Source organism: Ambystoma mexicanum, chromosome 6q (genome assembly GCF_040938575.1).
Source record: "Ambystoma mexicanum isolate Mex_15411 chromosome 6q, UKY_AmexF1_1, whole genome shotgun sequence".
In the NCBI taxonomy this organism is placed as follows: domain Eukaryota; kingdom Metazoa; phylum Chordata; class Amphibia; order Caudata; family Ambystomatidae; genus Ambystoma; species Ambystoma mexicanum.
In genome coordinates, this window is record NC_090937.1 from 231,732,427 (window position 1) to 231,759,732 (window position 27,306).

Genomic DNA, 27,306 nt, shown 5'->3' on the forward strand with positions numbered 1-27,306 from the left:
GGAAGAAAGGAGAATACGAGGCGGAAGCGGATCAGGTAAGGTAAAAATGCTTTATTGCCACAAGCCCAAGTCCGGACATGGTAGCCGCACCATCCACAAGACTCGCTGCAGCAACGGACTGTCGCTGTCCCCCGCACAGCGAGTCACCCAGAAAGATTCAAAGGATGCTCCTGCGCAAAACCCACCACACGAGCAACAGCCACAGGCGCCCTTAACACCACCCGCTCACTGAGTGGGTGGCCGCAGCTCAAACTACACACCTTCCCCCTTAACTAAACAAGCTTAACGCAGTCTATGAAATTGATTGGAGGTTGTCGCACAAGTGCACCAAGCAAGAGACCCTCATCTTCAATCTCCAGAGTTTCTCCTACGGTGCCGCCTGTAGCTCCCCCTTCTCCACCATCCAAATCCTGAACAGAAGAACCTCCACTCTCCACACCTTTAACAGGTGTCCTGTTATTGTCCAACGCCACAGCACTGTAACCACTCACCCCTCTCCTGAGCCACAGCATCATAATCACTCTCACTCCCCCCTCCGAGCACTAACCAGATCATCCTTGAGCAACACACTATTATGGCCCACCGTCACTGGGTAACTGTTGGAGCACCCCTTGGAACTGCCCTCACTACATACTTTGGTCTCCGTTTCATGGCATCTCACCAGTTGGGTTACACTTGGTGCCATCATTTAACAAGACCACAGTACCCATGACCCTGCAAATTTCCCTGGGTACAGACAGATATGGAGCACCCGCACCTCTCACCCTCGGGTTCCTCACTCTCACATAGTCACCAACCACAAACAGTTCCCTGTTCACAGGTTTCTTGCTGTCATAAAACTGTTTGCATCTCTCCTGACATCTCTCTGCCCTGCTAATAAGCTCCTCCCTTCTCTCCTTAAAATGACCAGATGTCCCCAGACACTCAGGCATTAACTCATCAACCGGCTTCCAGCCCCTCAACGCCGCAAAAGGTGTGACTTCTGTGGTGGTGTGAGGCGTGATCCTACAAGCCCAGAACATATCATGAACCAGACGTTCAACAGTGAAATTGGACATTTTGGCCAGCTCGAGAGCCCCTTTCAGCACTCTGTTGAAACACTCCACTTTTCCATTTTGGCACAAACAATACAAAGCCGTAGTCTCAGAACTCATGGCAGCCCCTCTCAAGTAATCAGCCACTACACTGGGCTTAAATTGCACACCATTGTCAGTAAACAGGGTGAACGGAAACCCCTCAATTCTAGAAATTGCATCAAGAAACTCCACAACAGACTTTGCCAAGTCAGGCAATTTAGAGTAGCAGTCCATTAACACAAAAATACTTTTTTTCCTTGATAATATTTCAGTAAAGGACAAATTATGTCCAGTACCATTTTCTCCCATGGCTTCGTAGGAAACTTCAAAGGACACAAAGAGGTTATTACCACATGTGACGTTTTTCGCTAGATACACATGGCAAACAATTCCTCACTAAATGCTACACTTCAGCGTCCATGCTTGGCCAGCAGTACGCCTCCCTCACTCTATTTTTGGTCAAGTTCCTCCATAATCTCTATGAGAAACATCATCCCTCTTGGGGGAACCTTCTCCTCACCCCTGCATAAAATCTCACCATTCAACCACAACTCTGCTTTAACCTGCTCAAACTGTGCGAAAACGCCTGTTACCCTCTTAGACCAGCCAGTCTCCAACAACTGACAAATCCTAGCCATTTCTGCATCTGACCTGGTCTCCTCATACCATCTGGGCCAGCCAAACATACCCTCTGGGCCAACTTGCGCAATAATGGACCACTCCTCCTTACAAATCTTTACACCCCCTCAAGGGGAAGCCGGGAGAGGCAATCTGCCACAACATTCTGTGGGCCTGGGACATAAACCACAGATACATTGTATTCCTGAAGGGCATAAGCCCAACGATTATTCTGGAACCACCCACACCTTTCCTACTCAATGCATGGACCACGGATTTGTGATCAGCCTTCAAGATAAACGGCACATCCCACAAAAAAAGCTTGACGTGGTTGCTCGCCCAAAAACAAGCCAGAGCTTCTGTCTCTACTGTAGAATAGTTCTTCTCTGCACTTTGCAATGCCCTGAAGGCAAACGCAATCAGACTCTCTTTGCCCTCCTGAACTTGCATCAGAGCAGCACCAAGTTCCACCGTGCTAGCATCTGTCATACAAATCGTCTTGCAGCACAGATTGAACATGCTAAGCACGGCGGATCCCACAATACCATTTTTGACATGGGAGCATGCCCCCTCACACTATGTGCTCCACATAAATCTGACCTTCTGGGCACAAAAGGTAGCAAACCCCTCTATAAATTTAGAATAGATATGGCCAGACATAACACCATAAGTGCATACTTATTCTGAGGCACCAGGGCTTCCAGTGTGGCAGCCACTGAGCTGGTTTTGGGCCTCATTCCACAGAGTCTGGGAAAGGCTGTGATTTCGAGCACCTGGCAGCTGAGTCCAGCACCCTAAACTTCTTCTCCAGTCCATCTCTTTGGGGAGGGGTGGCATTTCGCTTCTTCAACAGTTTCAACCCTTCCTCACAAAAGTCGTCCAGCAACGGGATAGACATGACCGTCTTCAGTGAAGACTCCCGGTGCTGAAAAAGGAACCCTTTCTTCTTCTTGTCTTCTGGGACCAAGTTAAGCAGGGTGGAGGCCCTTGTCAGCATGTTATCAAAGGAACCCACCTCTTCAGGGGGCGAAGCCATGGCGGGCTCATCAGTGCCCACGAGGTTCACCATCAGCCGGCACATAGTCATTGTACTTATCCGCATGAGTTGATGCTGTGTCCGTGCCTGTGTCAGTATGCGTAGGCACCCCCCTCTCCGGAATCAGCGGTCTCTGTGGTGGGGCTGGAAGTGGCATCGCCGGACATTGTCTTGGTTTTCTCGGCTTGGCCGGGCTTGCTGAGCACCTTGATCTTGCCGGGTCGTCCTAGGAGGACTCTACACTGAGGTCTTGTCTCGGAGGGCTACTGATAGGCCCAGGAACCGGGCAACTGGCAGCCACTGCTGAAACTCTGACACCAATGTGTAGAGGGTCATCAAGATGTCCAAAGACACGTCCCTTGGAGCTGGCTGAGGTGTAACTAGGAACGCAGGTGCCAGATCTGGGCTCAAACGTGGACTAAATGGCAGATTCGGCTCCCCTAACCGTGATCCCTCTTGGGATATGGAGTCGAGGCCTTCCTCATGATCGGAATGGTAACCTTCGGTCGGATTATCGTCATCAGAGCTGGTGTATATTCATGGGGATCTCCTCTGCGACCCCTGCAGACTTGCCTGGCACACCTTCCACGCATTGGGGAGAAAAATCCTCCCCACAATCTCCCTGAATCCTTAGGGAAAGAGGCCATAATGGAAGCCTGTCCTTGACCAGGTGCAGCCTGGTATCCAGTGATGTTACCAAAATGTCTTTACCGAAAACTGTTTTCACTGAAAAAATATTACTGACATTTGTTTCCAATATTTAAAAAAAAAATAGATGGGGGCTGCGGTAAAGGTGTACAGGGGTTTTTGGGGTGGGGTTCCAATTAGAAAAAAAACAAAATACCAAAAACAAATTTGGGTAAAATCAGCTTGGTAAAACAGTGTTCGGTAAAACACATTTCGGTAACATCACATGGAACCGTGCAACATTCGTAGTCGTGGACGCAGCAGTCGACAGGTGTGGAGGTAAAGCTACCTGTGGAACGGCTGTCATTTCCACCATGAAAACCATGGCCATAATGGCCCCTCCCGTTGCCAAAGTAACAATGGTCTCCGATGATGTTGACGGGATGGCAGCCACCTGGGTCATCGACGGAGTGGTCATCGACTGAGTCACCGTAGACGGAACAGATGACGATATGGTTGTCGAGGTAGACGAGCTCTTGGCAGATGGAGCCATCGTTTATGGGGTCGTGGGCCTCTCCTTCACACCGCTGTGACGGTGCTTCGAAGGGGTCAGGGACTTCCTCGCAGAAGATATCCCCCACCAGCAGGCTTACCATGGACAGAGATGGAGACGGGGAACGGGTCCTTCCCGAACTGGGCCCCACGGCCGCAGCGACCCTTGCGGGATCCGCAGCATGGTGTTCTTTTGCATCCTCTGGCCAGAGGCAACCTCAAAGGATCTCAAGCTCTTTTCAGAGGGAGTACGCTCGTGGGACCGGCCGGTCCTGGATGAGGCATGGCTGTGCCTGGAGGCCGAGTCAGAGGCCTTCCCAACTTGAGCTATGCTGCTAACATGCGGTAACAGTCCTTCCTGGTCTTCAACAGAAAACCACTGCAAATCCTGCATCCCTCCTCATCATGCTCCGTATGCAGACATTATATGCACTTGAGATCCCGATCCTCAACGTAAATGTTCCATAGGCCACAGTTGGTGCAGAGCTTTAAGAGACTCCACTGCTCTTTCAACATCGTTGAGGTGCAAACTAGGCCAAAGCCTGGGCCTTTGAAATCTCTGAAGACAAGATTGACAATGGAAGGTGATCCTCGCTGACAAAGGGTCCTTGCTGCCGTTAGTCAAGTGATGGTTGAAGATGGAACAATGCCGTTCAAAGAAGACTAATCTTATCGAAAAAAACTTGATCGATCAAAAAAGCTCAAAGAGCGATATGAGAGGACTCCCAACACACAAAACGTGCGGTAAAAAATCTGAAGATGGCCCCCGAGGGTGGAGCTTGGTGAGATGACTGTCATTGGATGGGAGCACTATGACCCAAAGGACAGCTATTGGTTACAGAGTAAAATACAGTTTCAGGCTAAAGCAAAACTGTTTTTCTTTTACAGAGGATTCCCAGCCTGATGACAGGGAATATTCATGAGCATGTGAATCCATGCCAAAATGTGCATGTCCGAATAGTGGGGTATAGAATCACTATCCCAAAAACTCAGATGATTCATGTCAATGCTGACTGATTCTATCTTCCTGGTGAATAAAAATCGACAAATAGGAGAGAAAAAGATATCTAAGCATTAACATTTCCAATCGGTTTGAAGATCTGTGTTTAATACATTTTTCACATTTACTGTTCAATATAGATACATTGCAAGCTGCCGAGCCAGCGCCACTTTGTTCTTTGTGCAGAAAAATAAATGTCATAAAAATGGTAGTTATCCTGCAATGGGTTTTCTAAAAAAAATATAGAACAATGCCATGTTATTTGCCCTGTGCTAGTTTTATATGAGCTGGCAAGCCCAGTCTATATAAATGGAAAAGAAAGATCGTGTTTATTTATTTTTTAGAAAGAAATGATTAAAGTCACTATCAAGACTGCCACAGAACAGAAAAGGGCTAAGCAGAATTTATTTTTTAGTCTACAAAACAAAACCATACACGTAAATTGCATGTGTTTAAAAGCATAAACTTGAATTTGGGAAACGCATTTAAAAGTGTCCTTGGAATGCTCCACTAAGCAACTGTGATGCCCCGAAACACGTATTCTCCCAAATTACTTACGGAATGTACAAATTTGATTTAAATGTTAAGTGAGAAAACATCTGAACACTCTTTCGGTACAATCATACCAGAAGATGGCTCGAGACCTTTGTGTCATATCATAAGAAGTAAATAGTTTGTGTACTGTCCTTCATAATTAGAGGAGGAACTCCTGGTAGTTTAGCAGTTTTTCCAAATTCAAAAGTGTACAATGTCAGTAACCAAAGGGCTCAAGTCCAGGGAACACGCGGGTGGACAGTGTCCACTCACTTTTGAGAGGACGGCCGCCGTCCCCTGTGTTTTTAAGGAATTTAAAAAAGACAATAAGCCCTCTCCTCTGTCCTCTCTCTGGGGCCCTCCACTTGACCTGGGCAATAAAGGCTTTAGGAACACGCAACAGTGGTCAGATACGGGCCTAGAACGGGCTGCCCAACTCTTCCGACAGGGTAGATTCATTGATTTCGAAGACTTAGCCGAGGCTATTGGAGGTGCCTCGATATCAGTCTTTGATTATCTCCGAGTGAAGGGTCTCCTAACCAGCTCCCAATGGCAGGAGCTTCTCACTCGTCCCCTCAAACCTCTCAAGAAGGAATACCACCAGCAATATACGAAAGTTATTACTAACTATTTCTGTGGCTTCCGGATCAGTGGAGGATTCGGCTGTGCTTTCTTTAGATGCTGAAAAAGCTTTTGACAGAGTTAACTGGCAATTCTTATTCAGATTCCTGGCGAAGATGGGAAGTGGCTCCAGTTTCATTTCTTGGATTGACCTTCTATATAGCAAACCTGCGCCTGATGTGAACACCAATGGTCTAAGGTCAGATATATTTGAATTAGATTGAGCGACTAGACAGGGCTGTCCCTTGTCTCCATTACTTTTTGTCATTGGTATTGAACCCCTTGCGGTGGCACTAAGGATGGAAAGGAATCTGCAAGGAATGAATTGTTGGGGTATGCAACAAAAGATTTGGTTGTATGCTGACGATTTACTGCTGGTTCTAAAAAATCTCAGTCTTTCTATTTTCTATGTAAATTTTATCGGCCTTTCACAAGCTCTCAGGCTATAAGATAAACTGGGCCAATTCTGAGGTTCTACCATTGGTGCCATGTTGTGACAAGAAATTCATTACACAGTGGGGTTTCAAATGGTGTGCCAAAAAATTGCTGTATCTGGGAGTGTGGATTCTGCAGAATTTTAGTGATTTTGTGTTGGAAAACATGAACATGGTTTGTACTGCATACAAATTGGTTTTGGAAAGATGGTGCTCTCTGAGATTGTCCTTGTAGGGGAAAGTAAATGCGTTAAAATGGTTTCCACGCCTAGGATTAATTATATACTTAGCATGATTCCGATGGATATAGGGAAGAATTTTTGGCAAGAACTGGATAGACTTACCCACATTTTTTTGTGGGATCATAAAGCGCCTAGGCTTAAGTTGTGTAAATTACAACTACCTCTGGAAAAAGGTGGATTGGGTGTGCCCAATTTCAAGGCATATCATTTGGCTTTTATGTCTCGCACCTTAATGGATTTTGTAGAGTCGGATCCGAATGAGTGGGTGTGTGCTGAAAGTAGCCATTTTGGTCCTTTACGGCCCAGAGCATTGTTGACAACTGTGCAGGGTCAACGGGGTGTTAAAGCTCCATTGTCTAAATGTCTATTCAATTCGTGGATAGGCCTGAATGCCAGTTTGGGTTACAATGCATTGAAGAATCCTAAAGCCTCTATTTGGTTAAATCCTGGTATTAAATATGAGGGGAAGCCCTTGTTTTGGTCGGAATGGTTTCTGGTAGACGTACATTGGTTATGTGACTTGTTTGAGAATGGAAGATGGTTGACTGCAAAGAGATTACAATCTAAATTTAATATTCCGAACATCACTGAGTGATTTTCGTAAGATTCGAAGAGCTGTCAGTGATATTGACCTGGAAAAAAGTCTGAATGTTGAAATACTCTGGCGGAAACCTAAAATGGAAGGATGTGGTCTGGTGAGTCGTGTCTATGTTCTGATTGCAGGAGAGTTTAAGAGCGATGATTGGCTGAGAGAGGAATGGGGCAGAAGGATTGGGAGTGCAATTGACGAGGATCAGTGGTCATAAATGTGTGCAATTACTAGGTTGTGCTCTTTAAGTTTGGTGGAGCGGTCTCGGCAGATTAAAATCATCAATAGGGTCTTTTGGACTCCGGAAATACTTTTTAGAAGGGGCATGATGGACAACTCTGAGTGCTGGTCTTGCGTACATGACACTGGCACTTTTGACCATATGCTGTGGACCTGCACTAGGGTACAAGGTTTTTGGTTTGAATTCGGTAGGATCTGTGATACTGTGTTAGATGAAAGAATAGCCTTTGATTTTCAGACCTTGATACATAATGATACATAATGATGTCCTTTTGGAGGGACTATCCATGTGTCAGAAAAAATTGATACTTTGTGGTGCAATGGTGGGTAAGAGGATCATATTGAGAGGTTGGAAAACGATGAATCTAGTTATGATTGAAAATTGGATTGATGAAATGCATGGATTAGCGGGGACGGAGAGAGTTATCTTTCAATGTAATGGAAAGCTTCATTTGTTTGAAAAAATATGTGGGAAATTCCTCACTATGTATTGATTGGCACTCTGTGTGGGTTGTGAACTCTGGTGCTGGGTGTTTTTTTTTTTTTTTTTAAGTATGTACAGGTCACTCGATGTGAGATGTGGTTTTTTCGAAAATCATTTCTTTGGTTGTTGATATTTGTTACTGCTATGTACTTAAAACGAAAAAGTAAAGAAAAAAAGAAGGTGTTTGTTGAATCTTCCTCGAGAAAGGGGTCCCTGTCTAGAATCTACAGTGTCCTAAACTCAGTGCATCTGTCAGGTAGACAGGGGTTCAAGAATCGATGGGAAGATCAGCTCGGAATGGTGTTAGATGACTCTACTTGGGCTAATCTTTTTGGGCCTCTCTTCTCAGGATCATTGTACACTGTGGCAATGGAGCATAACTTTAAGATCCTTCACATGTAGCACCTCCCACCGGTGGGTTCGTCTAAAATGTTTCCTGATGTTTCTCTTTTTTGCCCCAGGGGTTGTGGTCAGGGGGGTACTTGGTACCACTTGTGGTGGGAATGTCCGCTCGTGCAAATCTTTTGGGCGGAACGGTTGAGTTGAATTAAGGGTATTATTGGCGTTGCACTGGATCAGCGGCCCCTCAAACTTTTCTTTGGTATCCCGTCCCCAGATATGGACTCGGAGGCTCTCCCGAAGGTGATTCATAGTATGATAAGAGCTGGTAGACTGGCCATAGCTCACAAGTGGAAGTGTGGAGCAGTGCCCTCAAAATCAGAATGGCTGGCCAAACTGTGGGCAATTTTTACTTATGAGAAGTTGTCGGCACTGGCTCATGGCACAATGGAATCTTTTCTGTTGGACTGGACTTTGGTGCTCCTCCACGAGGACTGTGGCGCTCTGCGTCCCTGATCGCTCCTTCAGTGCGAGGTACCTTCCCCCTAGCCCAAGTGGAACTGTGGAACTGTGTGCTTCATCTCCCGGCTCGCTGATAGTTCCTAAACCCTTTGCGTCAGTCGACTTCGCTCTCTTGATCCCTTTGTCTTGGTTCTTTTGGTGGCATTCCCGTATGTGAACTGCTAGTCCTCAAGGGGGGGGGGGCTGAGGATAGCAGAGGGGGGGGGGGTTACTCATCTGTTCTTGTTGTTGTTCTGGTACTGCTGTTGTTTTGCTCAAAATGTTTAATAAATTCTGTATGAAAAAAAAGACAATAAATTGGTACTGCCAAATTAAGTGTTAAGTGCTGCTGTTGGGATTCGAAATGAGGTAGTGAGGTTGGGTGGGAGGCGAGACACTTAGACCCTACACTACAGAATCTCTTACTGGTGAAATGCCTGTATTGACATTCTGTACAACCTGACATTTTGTACCGTTTTTAGAAAACAGTACCTACCCTTATACTTAGCCATCATTAAAATAGTAAAATCTGTTCTCTGGACGCATGCGTATTTGTCCTGTGCAGCTTTCTTTAATTGGGAAAAACAAATTGAATGCAATTTCCACATTTCACTTCAGGATATGTGCACATCACGTGACGTCACTTCATATTGCTAATTTCAGAGTCCCCCCACTTTTTTATTTTAAGACTTAGCCCTGGGCATTGTTAACTGTTAGCATCTTAAGTGGCGTCATACAAATCCCAAGCCTGAAAAATACTAATAGGCGAACAATCTAATCCGCTGGGTAGCCATTTCAAACGGTGTGGTAAACCGAATTACATACACAACCCTGCAAGGCATTTATGAAATTTTGGCAGTGGTGGACAGTTGAGGTTAGGCCTCCCGCTTGTGCCGCGCTTCCGGGTTTCAGGTCGGCAGGTAACGGCACACGCAATTTGTATTTACAGGAGCGCCGCTAACATGCGCGAGGCTCCTGTCCCTTTCACTACGTGCAGAAACGCCGGTAAACACAGTCTTCGCGGAGACCCCTGCTGACTTGTTCTAAGCAGGGGCCATACGCATGTGACTGTCTCGTTAATTAGCGTGTTTTAATGAGCCGCAATTAGCACTCTAACACGGTTGTTTGCTTTTGTCTCCCCGTGAATCTTGTGCTGCTTCCATGCTGACCTTCACGCTTGGTACACTTGTCATCTGTAAATAGTGGTTAATTGCAACTGCAACAATATAGGTATGTTTTGCATGCCTGCATTTATTTTATTTTAATCTATAGCACCACACGAATCATAGGTAACACATAGAATTTCTTATATTTGCAGTGGAGCCGGTGAATGCACCTTGTATATAATTTTTCTAATCGTATTACTTCATAGGTAAGGCTATTCCAGTTAATCACTTTCATGATTTGCACAACAATTAGTTGAATTATAAAGTCTTCAATATTTAATGTGGCCGAGTGTTTTTACTGCGGTATGCTGATATATTAATTCCCCCCTTTTCTGTTGCCTTATTAGTTTCCTGTTTCAAGCACCAACAAGGTATTTTATTGTCTTTTTGTTGGATGGGGCAAAATTGCTGGTTAACCATATTGCACAACGGGTGACCATGGTTGTGCCTACATGATTGCTCTTACTATCATAATTCTCTTATTAATTTTATTTTTATCTTCTGTTTTCTCTCACTATGTGTGTCAATTGACCTCAACAATTGGCTAATTCCATTACCAATACTCCATATCCTTTTCATGAATTTTCCTAATCAATATGTTGTGTTTATTTAATTATTGGTTATTCTTGTCAATGTATATTGGATTCATTGTGTTGGGTACTTACTACTTCTGTCCGATATCTAATATTATCACCCCCCGCCCACTCCCCCTTTGGTGGTTTGGGCCTGATTGTTTTGCTATATTTGGTTGGTTATATATGATTATGTCAAATATGTATACTTGTAAAACTTATGGATATAATTTTGCAGCCTGGAAAAAGAGCGTTGAAGCTCGAAACACGTGTCGGCTATCTTTGGCTGTTTTTGATCTGCATTAAATAATGCTCAATGAGCTTTAATAACTGTGTTTGTGTGCACAATTAATGGTAGCAAACCCCTTCTTAACAATCCTGCAAGGCTGCAATCTATCAGCATCTAGATATGCCACCCACAGCACATGTCCTGACAAATCCTCTAAACTTAAAGAAGAGAATAAATATGACTTACCTAGTGAGGCCCAGGAAGGTGCTTGCCAGATATCATTAAGCTGCCAGTACAGTGCTCCCATTGTATGCCCCATTTCGTCCACGATCTCACTCCGACTGCGACGATAAAACTCGGTCTCCATTTTAACACATTGGGCTTGCATCACCTGTTCAAGGAGATGTAAAAAAAAAAAAAGGTTGAAAATGTGTCAATTTTCAACACATATTTGGAGTGTATGTATACAAATGTCAAAGAAAGATTGAATCTCCGGATATGCGCTGTCCAACCGGTTGATTAAGTGGACTTAATCAGTAATTTCGAAAATTTAGTGAATAGAGTTCACATATGATTTAACGCATCCTTGTACATAACAGGTAGACTGTTCATTTGTCACTGTAAAGATTAAGGCCCAAATTAAGCCGGCACGTGTTTCGACCGACTTAGGTCTTTTTCAAGACAGGGTTTGGTTAGAATTTAACATTGCATCACAAATCAAAACACATCATTCAACCATAACTAGTTGGACGAGCATTATGTGCCCAGGATAAGCTAATGTATCACATTGCAAAGCAAAAAAAAAGGGAGAGCAAATTAAAAATGTACCAACAGGCTTTTAAGCAAACAAACATTATTTGCAACACAAATACAAAAACAATAACCAACCACAAATGAACCAACAAAAAGCAAGGAAAAGAAAGTGCCTGACACTTGCGCATAGAGCTTTCCTTTATATCTGAAACCAAGAGAAGAGACAGGAACGCCAGAAATTACTTTAGGAGCTACCTCCGAGAAGACACTTTTTTTTTTTTTAGAAAAAAGCCATTTAGATGCGGTAAAAAGGCAAACAAGGAGGAAAAACAAAAATTTGAGGACATTGTAGTGAACATTTCAGATAATTTATCTGCTACTCAGTTGTCCATTTTGAACAAGGGTCTATCATTTGTTCCGACATCCAATACAAATCTCTTTGATGAAAAGTGAACCTACATTGTTTATTGTGTAAGATTCGGCTAAAATATGTTTTTGAAACACAAACATTGGATGAGACTATGGATCCGATAGATGATAGATTGGAACTCAAACTCAAAAGTGTTTGACCCTTCAATCCAAAATCCTGTACTGAATATGTTCAAATTTAAGTGGAACAGGACTTTAAAAAGATTGACTTTTCTAAAAAAAATACCCATACAATTTGAAGGAACAAAAATTTCGAGAAATCGAGTCTTTAGCAAGGAAGAAGAAATTACACTAAAACCTGCAGACAAGGGTGGGGCAATTCTTGTTATGAATTCTTCATTTTACCATGAGAGTTGTACGGAAATGTTAAAAGATGCCTCCACATATGCTCCATTGGATCAGGATCCTACACCCAACATTAGAAAACTTATTGAAAAGATTGTAGAGAATGCACATGACAAAGATTGGATCACTGAGAATACCAAAACATTTCTCATTAACAAATACCTGATCATTCCAGTTTTTTATGGGCTGCCAAAATTTATAAAAACAGACTGAAGCCACATTTAAGACCAAAAGTGGCAGGGACCAAAAGTATCCTAGATCCTCTGGTAACATATGTCGACAAAATGTTACAACCGCTTGTGCAGGCTATACCCACGTACCTTAGAGACACCACTGATTTTTTTAATTGTTTGAAAGAAGTTACTTGTTTAGCATCAGATTGTATATTGTTTTCATTTGATGTGGCTAGTCTATATACTTCGATACCCCACAATGAGGGCATCGATGCCATTGAATGGGTCTTGCTACAAGCCGATAATGTTATATGTGAAAGAGTATTTATCATTGAATGTCAGGCACTTCTATGGGGTCAGCGATGGCCCCTGCTTATGCCAACATTTACATGTACCCATTTGAAAAAAATGTACATTTTGGACAATGAGAAATGGTCTTCAAAGATACTGATTTGGAAATGATAAATCGATAATATTTTCTGCATATGGTGTGGTATAAAAGATGAATTACAACAGTTTTTTGAGTACCTAAATAATGTTCATTCACGCATCAAATTTACAATGGAAATTGGTGAACCTAGGTTACACTTTCTAGATGTGCAGCTGGATATTGTGGATAACAAAATCTCAACCAGAGTTTACCATAAACCCACAGACGTCAATCTTTTGCATTTTGCAAGCTTGCATCCCAGAACTACGATCAAGAGCCTCCCATATAGTCAAAAATTGCAGCTTAAAAGAATTGTATCTGACCCTCCAGCTTTTACCAAAGAATGTGAGGAATTATCTCCGAAGTGTGCCAACAGGGGTTACCCAGAAGTGGTTGTCCACGAGGCCTCCGCAAGAGCCGAAAAAATATCTAAGTAACAGCTACTTATCTCAAAACCTAAAACGGAAGCAAGATCTCTTCTCTATATCACAAAATATTCGAGACAAAGTTACCATATTCAAAACATTATCAAGAAAAATTGGTCAATTTTACACCATGACTCAATATTACTGAAACTGTTTCCTGAACCACCCATGATGGTCTACAGATGTGGCAGGAACCTTCTTTACAAACTAGCAAAAGCAGAAAAGATTATGAACGATGATCAAACTACATTGGCATCGAAGAAGAAGGGGACATTTCCCTGCCTATCCTGCAGTCACTGTAATAATATACTCAAAGGTGACGACTTCAAACATCCACACGCTGGCAGAACAATTCAGATTAAGGACTTTGTGACATGTAGATCAACCGGGGTGGTGTACAGTATTAATTGTCCATGCGGACTGTTATATGTTAGGCAGACATCAAGATCAGCACGCGAGAGATGGACAGAGCATGAATCAAATATTCGTTGTCAGAAGATCACTGAGAGGGGGTGACTTCAATACAAGACTGAGACAGAGGGAGATGTTCTGCATCCATTTACTGGATACTTTGGAACCAAAAGGAATGAATGAGGAGTTAACACTTAATTGCTACATTTGAATTCTATGTCACATTGGGTAGCCATTACTTTTATTACCTTTACTGACGTAAGTTTTGATCTAGAGGTTGCTATTTGATCAGAGAGAAATTGTCCGCTACAGAGTTGGACTTAGCAGTCTTTAATTCTATATAGATTGATGGCTCTGTATTTTCATCTGAAGGATAGAGCCATTCCTAGAAACTGTGTTGATACCTATGTTAGAAAATGGTCTGACGGTGTATAGATTGGCATCTATATATGGGCTCCATTAGACCGATTATGACACACATCTACTTAGATTGAATTGGATCTAGATAAGACATATCCATTATAGTGATACCTATATGTCTTCTACATGCAAACATTTGCTTGAACTCTGTTGGAGATGCGATTCGTTTACAAGCAATATGATAGGCTCTGTCTGAGCCCTGCACACGTTCTAGCATGTCCTCCTTTCGGTACGTGGGGAGGTTTTTAATAATTGAATCTGGACTTCCACGTGACCGGTCATCTGATCACTGGAGTTCTGCAACTTGGATGCTTATGCGAGTACCGGTTGGCGAGTTCGAAGCACTGTCTATTTTGGTAAGATTCTTGCAGTAGGCATATGTTGCACTGTATATGCAACGAGAATGGCTTATAATGCCGCACCCTCGCATGGATGGATGCACACTCATCAGTGCGTTTGCATTGTTTACAGGCCACGCGCTCCGGAGGATCCCATGGGAATCGAGGTAGTGATTTAAATAGGTGAGAGTAACTTTTCCCACCTTTAACTTTCATCTAGACTGCCAGGTAGATGCTTTCTTTCTGCATAGGATTGTGTGAAGATTTGTACAAATCCAGCCTTGTGGTGAAGTTTTGTCCTTGCTATTAGGTCGCTGCAGAGCGCTGTGTGTGCTTGTCACACTTTTGCGGGACGATCAGATGTTTTCAGACGACCCACCTGACATGTGCAATCTTTTTGCACTTTTATCCATTGATGATTCAATAAGCTGTGTCACACAGGCTGGGAGCCGCCTTAAGAATGGTTCTGACTTGACCGCCGTGACACTCTTTAGATGCAAGTTCTTACCGCCTTTTATTTTCTATTAGGCATTATTGCACAGCAACTTTTATTTTCAAGTAAGGTACCCCTTTTGGTGCTCCGCATGTGGATTTTTATTCACGATCACCTATCTTCAAAATATAGAGACATCTTCAGTACACTAGGTCTTGTTTACTTCCCTTTATGCCAATGTTTAAAAACCCAGAGTTCAAACCGGGTATGGAGAAAGGCGCATATCGAAAGTGGGAGGAGGTTGCACAAAGATCAGTGACATGTACCAGACCCAGGAAATTACAACCTTCGAAGACTGCACAGCACAATTCGGCCTCACCAATAACGATAGATACAAGTACGAGCAACTACACCATTGGCTGAGCTCCCCACGGATCCAACATGCAGAGACAAGGGAACTGACCCCGTTTGAATCATATATCATGACTCATGCAGGGACCAAGAAATTTGTTTCAGACACCTATAAACTTCTTAACGCCCAATCCGAAGAGATCAAATGGTTATACATGAAAAGGTGGGACACCACACTCGGTGTTAAGTTTCAAAAAGTCAACGGGAATACATATGGGGGCCAATCCCCAAACTAACGCGGGCCGTACAGACAAGGGAGATGTGGACGAAGATCCTTATACAATGGGATTACACCACAGAAAGACTATACACAATGTATAAATCCACCCCTAACAAGTGCTGGAGAGAGTGCAGTGCTGAGGGGAACTGGAGACACATCTGGTGGGACTGCCCGGCACTCCAGCAATTCTGGACAGATGTCAAAATTCAAATAAATGCAATGTTTGCCGGAGTAGGGGACCTAGGAGATGAGGTGTGGCTGTGTGGCCTCTGGAACCCCAGAGACAAAACCATGACAAAGACACAGAAAAGGAACTTCATGGGCCTGCTAATAGTGGCATGGCTGGCCATTGCCCAAAAGTGGAAACAGAGAACCCCACCAACATTGATCGAATGGCATCACATACAACATTCAATGAGATCGCCAGAAATGTAGAACGGATTGAGGATCGGCACTTGATTATCTACAGGGCGACTAAACGGAACAATGGTGCCCACATAAAATCAGGATATTGGACATATTCACATAGAAAGCAACCGGACTCAGACACTTGGTCAACCTCGCACACAGAGACCTTCCGAAGAGGGGGAGGGGCAGAGGGAGGGAGGAGGGAGGGACGGTCATGGACATGTTTGGTCTGAATGTTGTTGTTATGAAATGCAATAAAAACATGTTTTTGAAATAAAACAGCTACACCCACATTACTGATTGGAAAGGTAGGTGGCATTCACATTTTAGAAGTGAAGGGTTGCTGGGAATCTATTCAAATACTTTATTGCTCATTTGAGAAATGTATATTGTTTGACTATCCAATTTGTAATGTTCATATATAATCTCTACAAGAGAATAAATACAAATATAAATACAAATACATGCTAAACAAGAGACGAGCATGTGTAGGGAAGATGAAGCACTCTCTTGTGCACCCTCTTCTCAAGAAACCCTCGGCCGACCCCTCCTGTCCGGCTAGCTATCGCCCGATCTCCATCACTCCGTACCTGGGCAAACTCTTGGAAAAGTTGGCCATCTCCCAGCTTCATCTTCACAATGAATCTGTTGGTTGTCTCCACGACCATCAGTCTGGCTTCAGAGCAGCTAGAAGCACGGAAACTGCTCTCCTGAACATCCGTGAAGACCTGCTCTCTAACCTTGATGCTAATCACCCTTCTGTCCTCATCTTAGTCGTTCTCTCTTCTGCCTTTGACACAGTCAACCATGCCAACCTGCTCAATCGGATCCGTAATAACCTGAATGTCACTAATCAGGCCCTGGCCTGGCTGACCTGTTTCCTCTCGGACCGACCCTCCCAGGTCCAACTTGGGTCCCTCCACTCCTCATCTCACTCTCTACCAGTGGTGGTCCCCAGGGGTCTAACTTTTCTCCCTAGCTGTTCAACCAATACCTGGCACCTCCGCCCACCGCATTGCTGCTCTGTGCTCCAACTTTCAGTGCTGTGTGGATAACACTCCGCTCATTTTCAGGCTCCCCTCTGCCGCCTCTTCTCCCTCTCTCATCTCGGATTGTCTGTCTGCAATCCAGGAGTGGTGTGCCGCCAATGATCTCTGCCTTAATGCCAGTAAAACAGAGATCCTCCTTATTGGCACACCTGCACCTTCCTTTCGTCTCACTCTTTGGCAGGCCTCCATTGGCCCTCTTCCTGCTCCCACCTGTGAGGCGAAGAACCCCAGAGTCCTCATCGATACCGCACTCTCCTTATCTCCTCACATCTCTGATGTCTCTAAGAAGTCAAACTACCAACTGCACCTCCTCAGAGGTATTCTTCCTTTCTTCACCTTCCCCCAGAAGCTCATTGTCTCCAGAGCTCTGGTTCTCTCTAGGCTGGACTACTGCTACAGCTTCTTTTTAAATCTGCCTGCCTCTAATCTCCGCCCTCTACAACTCATCTAGAACAGGACTGCATGACTTGTCCTTGGCCTCAAACCCAGGGATTGTATCTCTCCAGCCCCGTAATTTCTCCATTGGCTCCGAGTGGCTGCAAGGATCAAATTCATGACCCTCTGCACTGTCCACCTGGCCTTCTGGGGCCTTAGGCCGCAATAGCTCCAACTCTCTCTTCGGAAATATCTTCCTACTCGAGCACTTCACTCTTCCATCTCCAACTCCTTGAGGGTCAGTCGATTCTCCAAGCAACGAGTTGGGAGTAGATCTCTTTCTTCGTCTGGCGCCTGTCTCTGGAACAGCCTCCCTGCCTCTCTGAAACTTGAGGAGAACCATGTCTGGTTCCGGAAGCACCTCAAGACCTTCCTCTTTGCTTCTGCCTTCTGTCGTCCCCTCCCCTGCTGATCTTCTGTCTGATACTGCACTGGTAACTTGGCTACCCTCTGAATTTGGGCCCAGGGCCCTGCCCGGCCAGTTGCACACCCGCAGTGCCTCCTGGCAACACCTGCACTTTGGGTCTGTATCTGTACCCTACAGTCTACTTACCTGCCCTTATTGTCACCTGCTGTCTGCACTTTATCCCTTGCACATGCCAACTGTTTCGCTGCACTACTTGTTTTTGATCCCTTGTACGGCACTCGCCCATCCTCCCCTTCCCCTGGCACTTTTCCCCTCCCCTCTTCCCTGCACTTGCACAATCTCAATGTCACTAGGCCTATAAAGATCGTTGTCTTTTGTCCTCCCTCGGTTTTCCCTCCCTTGCCTCGTCGCGCCTTGAAATACCTGTATATAGGTGCATTATAAATGCCATATCATATCTAATGTTTATCATACATAAAAGAGTAATACGCATTGGTTCATGGATACTCTAGAGAAAATCTCAAGTCCAAGATTAAGCCTGTCAGGTGCTCACGGATAGTAGTGTCTCTTGCACCAAGAAGCACACAGATCTAACTCTCTTCAGAGGCTTGCCTTTGGTACAGCACTATTCCCTGCAACAAAACAGTCCACAGCCACAAGTGGGCATTTAGATCACCTTTACAGTGGTGGGTAGGCTCTGGTATGTAGGAACAATGAAATCATGACACTTTTGTTTGAGTAGGTCTGGGGCTACTTGGGCCAGGCATTTTGTAAAGATCCTTGCAGCTAATTGAAGGTCGAATGGTAGAACTTTAAATTGATAATGTCAACCATTCCATTCCCTATGAATAGAAACATTATATTGCTTTCATATATTGGGAGAAAGATGCATCCTCCAGATCCATCGTGCCCAGGAAATCAACCTTTTCTTAGGTACAGGTTGACCCTTTGGAGTATGAAGATCCTGAATCATTGTTTATTGATCAACTTGTTGGCCTGCCTAGATGGAGGATGAAGGATGGAGGATGAAGCACTGCTTTTTTTCTTTCCGACCATAAAATAGCAGGTGTAGAACTCTTCCCCACCCACGATTGCTGGTATAAGACACTTTCTATGGCCAATTTGTGAATATGAACTGAACCTTCTTTGCCAAGAGTGCCAAATGTTTCGGGCAGGAGATAACTGGTGAAATTGCAAGAGTGGTTTTGACAAATTCCAGGGTGTGACAATCTGTTCTGCACACTTTTTCTGATGTTATCTGTAGCCACTGATGACGATAGTGGGTCAGTTGGCCACTGATTGGGCAGAAAGAAACATCTTATGATGCATGCGATTTTTCCTGTTCTGAGCCCAGCCTCTGCTTGCTACCTTCTAACGTGTATGTTGACATTGCTGGTGTCTCAGATGTATCCTACATGAAGATGAGTAATGGAGTTGTTATCAAACCCAAACTGCTCTACCTGCACCTCTGAAAGGATTGTACCATCTGTCAGACCTGGGAATGTAGATCTGTCCTAGCTGAGAAGGACCAACTGCCAAAAGCCTGTGTCTGCCACTTCCACTGAAATGTCAATATGGTTGGATGTGGTTTCATCCACCTGAATAATGTTCATAGCCCCCAGCTGTTTATGTACTGGACCAGGTCATTTAATTTTAAACCGCATTTTGTGGTCCTATCTGGAAGTGATGGCCACTGCTAAGGCCACACGACATCAGAGATGCAGTAGTAGATACACTTTTTGCCCATGACTTCCATTTTCAAACTGTCCCAATCAGGTGTTGCGGTGAAGGCAACTACAGGATTGTTGGACTGTTTCTGTGAAGTCCTAGAAACAATGGAAGCCGACCAAAACTGATCATACGTGCATAGGGCACCATATTGGGGCTGGAGGCGCTTGTATTTTTGATTAGACAAAGCACAGTAGGGTTGAACAGACATAGGTTCCTTAAAGATTGGTTGTCCTGCCTCCCAAATACAGTCTAGGATGGGTAACCAAAACTCGTTGGCACCAATCATGTAAAAAGGATTCTTACATCAGCTCAACTCTGGGTCGAAGAGAGGGGAAAGCTTTTTAAGGAATACCAAATCATCTGGAGGAGACACTCTCATAGACATAACCAAGATGTCTGCTCTGGGTGCCACAAAGTCTTCCAGTTCATCTTAATCACCCTGGAGGTCCTCCTTCCCATGTACGTAGTCCTCCTGCATGGGATAAGAAACATCCTTCATTGGATATGTATAATCATCTTTGCCATAGCTCTGCTACTCATAAATGTCCCATTCTTTATTAGTATGACCGAGTGGTTCTTAGAGGGACAGTTCTTGGTTCCGAGGTACAAGATTTGAGAGTATGATGAGGTTCTGGCTCCCAAGGCCAAGAAGAATGTGGCCTTTGTGCAGGTCTGCAATCTTTTGTAGTGTTTGCAGGTCTTGGAGAGGGTCATATCCTTGCTCTTCTTCCTTCCTCATATAAGGTGTTGGCACGATTACACACTGTTAATTAAGTGTGCACTTCACCTTATCACATTCATCATATTCATTGACAATTCAATGCGAAGAAAGCATGCTCTTTTCAGGGAACTGTTCGTCATCCGTGTCTTTCGCTCACCAGGACGATTCAGATGCGTCTCAATGTAATGCAGCAGGACCACGTTCCTCTGCTCTTGAATGATTTCAAGGCCCTCAATGTTCTCTGCGTCAGATTGCATCTTGAAGAATTTGATAAGGGAATGTTGGATGCTTGCAAAGCTTCCACATTTGTTGATGATGATGCTGCCCAAGTGACAGGAACAGTTAATAGTCTAACATTCTTCGCTGGTGCGATAGTTGTTGATGATGCTCTGGCTGATGGAGGCTTCCTTGTTGATAAAGTGCTTGATGATGATGGCTTTGGAGGTGACATTTCCGATGATGAGTTCATTGATGGAACACCCAGCTTCTTTAATGACTTGATGTTCTTTGATGGGGCACCCATCCTGAATTCTGCACGGGTCAGCAATGAAGGCATCAATGACAGTGCTCTAGACAGGCCAGCTGATGATTCTTTTGCCATTGACAACGCGCCTGTCGCTAAAGCAGGTAACACAATTATGCTTTGTCTGCCCTCTTGGTGATAGTGTATTTCAATTATCACCAGTGGTGATGATGAGATGGTTTTTGGAGAGGACATATCCACAGCCAGTGTTCGCTGACCACCTTCAATGTTTTTCTCACAACAAGCGGTCTCCTGGATGAGGTCTCTGCTTTCTCAGCACAATCAGTCTTTAACTGTCCGTCTCCAAATCCCTTGGGACTATTCATGTGGATTAATCACAAGAAGAAGTCATAATCCATTAACTCTATTAAATTAAAAGTCTTGTGAGGGAAAATTTTACGGATGGAGTACGCTGCAGGCACATGCTCCGGATAGAGGAAGTAAATTCAAGGATTGTGTGGAGCTCCAAGGAAATTTCTTCTGAGGCATTTTTTAAAATTGTTAAAAGAAGATTGTTTAACCCTATATGCATCTTTCCAATCTTCTTCTTTAGACATCTTCTAATAATTTCAGACTGAGGTAGCAAACCACAGCATGTTCCTTTCTTGACTGCTTGAATTGACAAAACTTAAGCAAAAAACAATGTATGCATTTACAAATGTCAGAGTAAATTTAGGACTCCCACGCACATAATGTGCGATAGGAATCTAAAGATAACCTTTAGAGGAGGACCCTAAGCCTATGCACCTTATTGATCAGGGGCTATCAGATCCAAAATACAGTGGATACACTACTCATTTTAGTTTCTGCTTAGATTACTATTGTACAGACTATTCCTAGCCTGATGATCAGGAAGTATTCTATCTAAAGATCCAATTCGGGTGAATCACGTCATTCGACGTGATATGTGTCCCATGACGACAGACTTTCCAAATCAGTAGCACATCTTTTCCCATGGAAAATACAGCTTTCGCAATGAGCACAAGTTTTAGAAACAGCCTGCAACTTTGGAATATTTTGGATATTTGCCACAGATATTCGCTCTGAAATGTCCTGCCCTGTCCTGCTTACACGTATAGACAGGGTGAAAGGGTAAGCACCTAAGGGAAGGCAGAATGGCAGGAGCCAGGAAGCTGGCGAATCAGCAGCAGCGCTAAACATAGGCTTGCAACAGAACATCCAGAAAATGTGTAAATAAATCAATGTAGAGAGTAACGTTTGATTAAGCATCCTCCATGGTTATTAGAATTAAATGGAAAAAAGTAATGCACATTGTTTGAAGATGGTTTCTATGGATTTTCAAGTTTTCATGCAGATTTCACAACACCCTCCTACACACACAGAAATCTGAAAAATATTTCTGCAGATTTTCACATTTTATTCTGCTGATTTGCATTTCCCCTACTCTTGGCCCAGGGTTTCCTGATCAATTTGATGTCTGGAGCATACAAACGCTCTCTGGCTGACAGGCTGGGGTGAGTAGTGCTCCCATGGTACTGCAACAAATCCACATGGCAGGGATTTATTAGTAGGACTTTTCCATTGAGGGAGATTGGCTACATTATTTCCAGAAAGGTACCTTTGCTTTTCATTGTCTCTTAGTGCTGGGCCTCAGGCCCGCTTCTGCTTATTTTTTTTATTTATTTGGAATTTATAGAGCGATTGTAGCTCATTATATTTACTGGGTCTTTTGAGTCACAAAGATGTTATATCCAGCTGTAACTACGCGTCTATTTTTAACCTAGATTCACAAGGAGCCTTGCAGGAAGCCTCCTAGTCTTTCTGTAATCCCACTTATCATTAGTGATCGTGCCATGAAACAGAGGCCAAGCAGAGATTACCTAATAGGGATCTGTGAGTGGGGCCCAGCATTTGAAAGTTGTGACTACCATCTTCCAAATTAGGTGCTGCATTAAAATATAGTCACAAATGAAGGAAGAAATATAGCCATTTTCATCTAAGGCTGTTTGGTTCACTTGCAAAATAATATTTATCATCGAGGTCTATTGGACCTTTTTTGGTCATGGCCTTATAAATATATTCCTAATCTACAAGGTGCTGGTAGAGAAGAGGGTTTGTTCTCATTGGTCTTGCAACTAGCAACCCCATCAAGGTATTTAATGCTTGCTGGTTAATGGTACTCCTGAGGGATTACTTGGTGAACTGCACCATCTCGAGGTTCCCGGTTATTAGACACTGCACATGCCCCACCTCTGCCAGGCAAAGGAAGGGAGCACCACCAGTTAGCAACACTAGGCATGTGGACTTTAGCCTACATCCACAGAATAGGGTTCAACCTATGAAGGCTAAAGATACTACTTTCTTGGCTTGATATTCTTGCATTTGCAAGTTCTTGGCTTGTTAAAACCAAGCAGCAATTGCCAGAGCCACAAAATGAGGCTCAGGTTAGTTTGTGATCGCTCTCCTAAACCTCACAGACAGTTGAAAACAGGGTCCACAGACAAATTATAAATATTTGAAAAAGGAACGGATTGTCAGAAATCTCTCCTCTGAGATGTGTTGGCTGGTTGACCAAATGGCTGGAAGGGGACATAGGAGACGCTGTGTTTGTCTAGTGGAACAGGCACCACTGGCTGGTGTGAGCTAGAAGCATATAAGAGGCTAAGCTTACAAATGTCTGCTGGGGTCGCTGGTCACTGTGGCATGGGGCTAAAATGGTGCAGAGGGTTTGTTCCCTCTAGCTCCCATGGGATGCGAACAGCTGAGATCCTGCTGCAGACAGTGAAGTTGAGCTCCCAAGAGTGCCTGACAAGAGGTCATTAAGCGTTTAGTGCCCTAAACCTTTCTTTCCTCCTTATTTCAGGGCATGAGATGGGGACAGGGATTGTGGGATAGTCAAAGGCTTGGGCTGTGTGCCGAGTAAATACCTATGTAGCTATTCTTCCCTCCTATGAGTGAGGCAAGTCATGCCATTTGGGAGAGGTGAGGGGAGTCAGGCTGACTGCCCTGCATGATGATTGTGGTGAACCACGAATGGGGTTGAAAGGGTGAAGACTGGTACATACACTTTGGAAGTGGCCATGTAAGAAACACCACAAGGAAGCTTAATGAAACCGCAAGGGGCTTTATTGCCTAAATCCTTGACTGTATTCGGAAGAATGAGAAGATGCATATAAAGCCATCCGGAGAGAACGAAAACATGAGCACGCCTAAGACAGGCTTCTGACCCATGTCTGCTAGGGCGGGTAAAGTAAAGATCATTCATTGATCATTGAACTCTACAAGTGCTGCAGCTGTGTTTGGGATTGGAAGGCCACAGAACTATTCTCGTTTCACTCAAGGACAACCCTCAGCTATACAATGAGAGGGCAGCAGAGGGGGAGAGTTACTAAGCCTAACTCTTGTAGCTACAGGGCAAGATGGCACAGTGAGATATGTGGGTCAGACTGGCTTCAAAAGATGCACATAACTCAACACATCATATAACCCATGCTCTCACGTTACATACACAACCAAGCTAGGCACACTCATATCCCAGCCTTTTCTTTCTCCTACACCAATTACCAGCCATCACCTCAAATCACGTTGGGAGCCTTGTTACAGTGGGCATGTGTCCCACCTGACTTGTGAAGAAGGAAGGAAGAACATCTAGCCAGTGAGAGGTTAATGGGAGGAAGAGGCCAGCTTTCAACGGATAGCTGGGGGATACAGATAACCAAAATAGGCTAGGCGGATGTGAGTTTGACTACTTTCCCTACAAAAACATATTCTGTTATTATGATAAATAGCAAGCCAGAACCAGTAAGAGCTAGTGCATGCAACTTGTGGTTATTTCTTACAGGATACTACAATAGGTAGGGCAGATGAGTTTCACTACTTTCCCTGTAAAAATGTATATCATTGTTGTGATAAATAGCAACCACAACATTGTGAGAGAGGTGCTGCATGCAACTTACTTGTGATTATTGCTTTAACCTGAAAAGTCAGCTTAAAGGGCCTACACTTCCTAATTATACATTCCTATATGCTTGAGGCCATGGCAGAAAGGGATACTGATCCATCGCATCCAGAAAAAACCTGCTTAGTAATTAATAGCTGTGACCTGCAGAAGTACCAGAAAATGTTGTTCTTACCTGCGTGAGGTAGATTGTGTTCTGGAATGCTTTGAGCGCCTGCCCTGTGCCCTCTGGTAATTTGAAATGAAGAGATGCTTGCAGAAGCATTTGTTTATTCCCACTTGCATGGTGCTGTCGGTGAGAGGAGAAATTACTGTCGTACGACCAGTCCTCAGGAGACGAAACCTGTTGGTAAAAAGGTGAACACATAAACAAGCATTTCAATCATGGACATTAAGGGTGTTCTATAGCACCCAGCCTGTATTAATACACAATGATGACATTCCCAGCATAGACTCATGAGTGGTAGGTGCAGGGACCAAGGGGGTTGGGTGACACCACCTGTGACAGTGTGAGGAGGATTCCCAGGTCATCCACAAAGGTCCGAAGGAGCATGACAGGGACCTGTCACATAGACCATGCAGACAGCACTAGCTTTTTCTGCCAAATGGAGGGAAAGTCCACAGAGATGGGGCAGAAACTCTCCCGAGAAGAAACGGCCCCACATGTGCAAAATACTCAAGTCATTCACATACATATTACAGCTCAGCTGGAAAGGGTCAGTGTCTATGATAAAGAGTATGTATCCGAAGGACGCAGGCAAAAACGCTTCATCTCACACTGTTACCTCAGAGACATACTCTGGCTGATAGGTGATCTGTGTAGTACAGATGTGAAAATGGGATAAAAAGAAGGCAGCCCTCACAGTTAATGCCTTGACGCGCTGAGCCAAGCCGCAGAATGCCATGAGACTGAACACTGTTAAAAATGTAGCCAAGAGTAAAGTTAACGAATCCAAATGCCCCAATTACATATGCAGCCAGGTGAAACCACTCCTGCCATCAAGACAGCATTTATAGATCCTTCATAGCTACATAAAGGGAAAGGTTGAGTGAGCCGGGTGGGAGTTTAGAGTAGGACCAGGAAAGAGTTCAGAAGAGACTGCAGCAAAGAGACTTGGAGCAAGAGCACAAGAGGTGGAGGGAAGTGGAGAAAGGCGGAGAGAAAGACTCAGGAGGGAGGGCGAATGGGGAGGACACAATGTAGTGAGGAGGAGAGTGTGTGTAGGTAGTTGGGAGAAGCCCAGAGGTGGCGAGGAGGAACAGGCCACAAGTGCGCATGAGATTAGGCAAACTCCAAAGGTAGTGAGGAACACTGGAAAGAGTACATAAGGGGTTGGAAGAAGCCCTGAGGATGTGGTGAGGAAAGAGAGTAAAGGCAGGTGAGGTTGGCATACAGTTGGAGGTAGGAAAAACGGTGTCCAGTCAAAATGTTGAAAACATTTGGTCGAATGGCAAAAATGTCAAAAAAAGAATGTCTAAAAATTTTTTTTCAAATGCTTTCTTTTTTTATTTACTTTTTTTGGGTTCCGCAAGTAAAAAAAAGGGTTAAAACAGAAAAAATATTTTTAAAAAGGGGGGTTAGGGGAACCCCCCATTTCGAACAAAAAGAAATTCACATTTTTTTTTTTCCACATTATTTTTTCGACATTTTGACTTTCGACCAAATGTTATTTGAAATAGTGACTGTAAACCAGGAAAAACATCAGTATTGGAGTGGAGATGGGAGACAAGTATCGGATGTTGGCTATACCAGCACGAAGAAGGAGGCGATAAACCGGAGGAGGAAGGTCGTAGAAAAGGGCATGTTTGCCCTGGAGCAATTAGGGGATTTATAGGTAAACATCAAATCAAATTGGGGTGAACCTGTGGAGAGGTTAGGTATGAGGATGTATGTGGTGGAGTGACAACGAGTTGTAGGAAGACAGGAGTAGAAAAGAGAGGAGACGGATTAGTAAGAGTCCCCCTAGGAATGAGGATGTGGTGAGTAATCATGGCCAGGGAGCCAAATGTGTCAGGATCCTTCAACAGGGAGGTGACAAGAGGTATAGAAAACAGCCTATGTAAACTACAAAGCTGCTCCTGAGAGGTATAAGCTTGGGCTGCTCGAAAAACTCCAGATCTGCCTTACTCTCACTCACGCGGAACCTGCCTCCGGCTGCAGGATAGCTAACAGACTGAGAGTGATAAGTGCAGAGAACCAAGAGAGCCAGAAGGTCAAGAAACCCAAAAGATCAAGAAAGCTTGAAGAACAAGAAATCTGAAAGATCAAGATAGACAGAGTGGGCGGTGGCAATGGGACTTGCTAAAATACTGATAGCAGCATCCTGCTGCTCCGCAGAGCGTCCGAGGTTAAGTCAGTGGACTGTGTAACTGGACCACTGCACAGCCTTGGAAAGAAGAGTATACAGAGCCTGGGGCTGTCCTGGGAAACAGATTGATAAAAAAAAGAAAGATGGACTGTTTGCTATCACAGGAAGGGCACTTGGGAAGGGGGGTCCTGAAAGA

At 44.2% G+C, this 27,306-nt stretch overlaps 1 protein-coding gene across 1 annotated transcript in view; it reads right to left on the reverse strand.

Annotated features, from left to right (window-relative positions):
- MANBA (mannosidase beta) overlaps positions 1 to 27,306 on the reverse strand; it is a 907,503-nt gene that overhangs the window by 125,372 nt on the left and 754,825 nt on the right. The window contains exons 13-14 of the mRNA XM_069630691.1: positions 24,977 to 25,144; positions 11,107 to 11,251 (exon numbers count right to left, since the gene is read on the reverse strand). Of these exons, the coding sequence (XP_069486792.1) occupies positions 11,107 to 11,251; positions 24,977 to 25,144 (313 nt within the window). The remainder of the gene's footprint in view (positions 1 to 11,106; positions 11,252 to 24,976; positions 25,145 to 27,306) is intronic.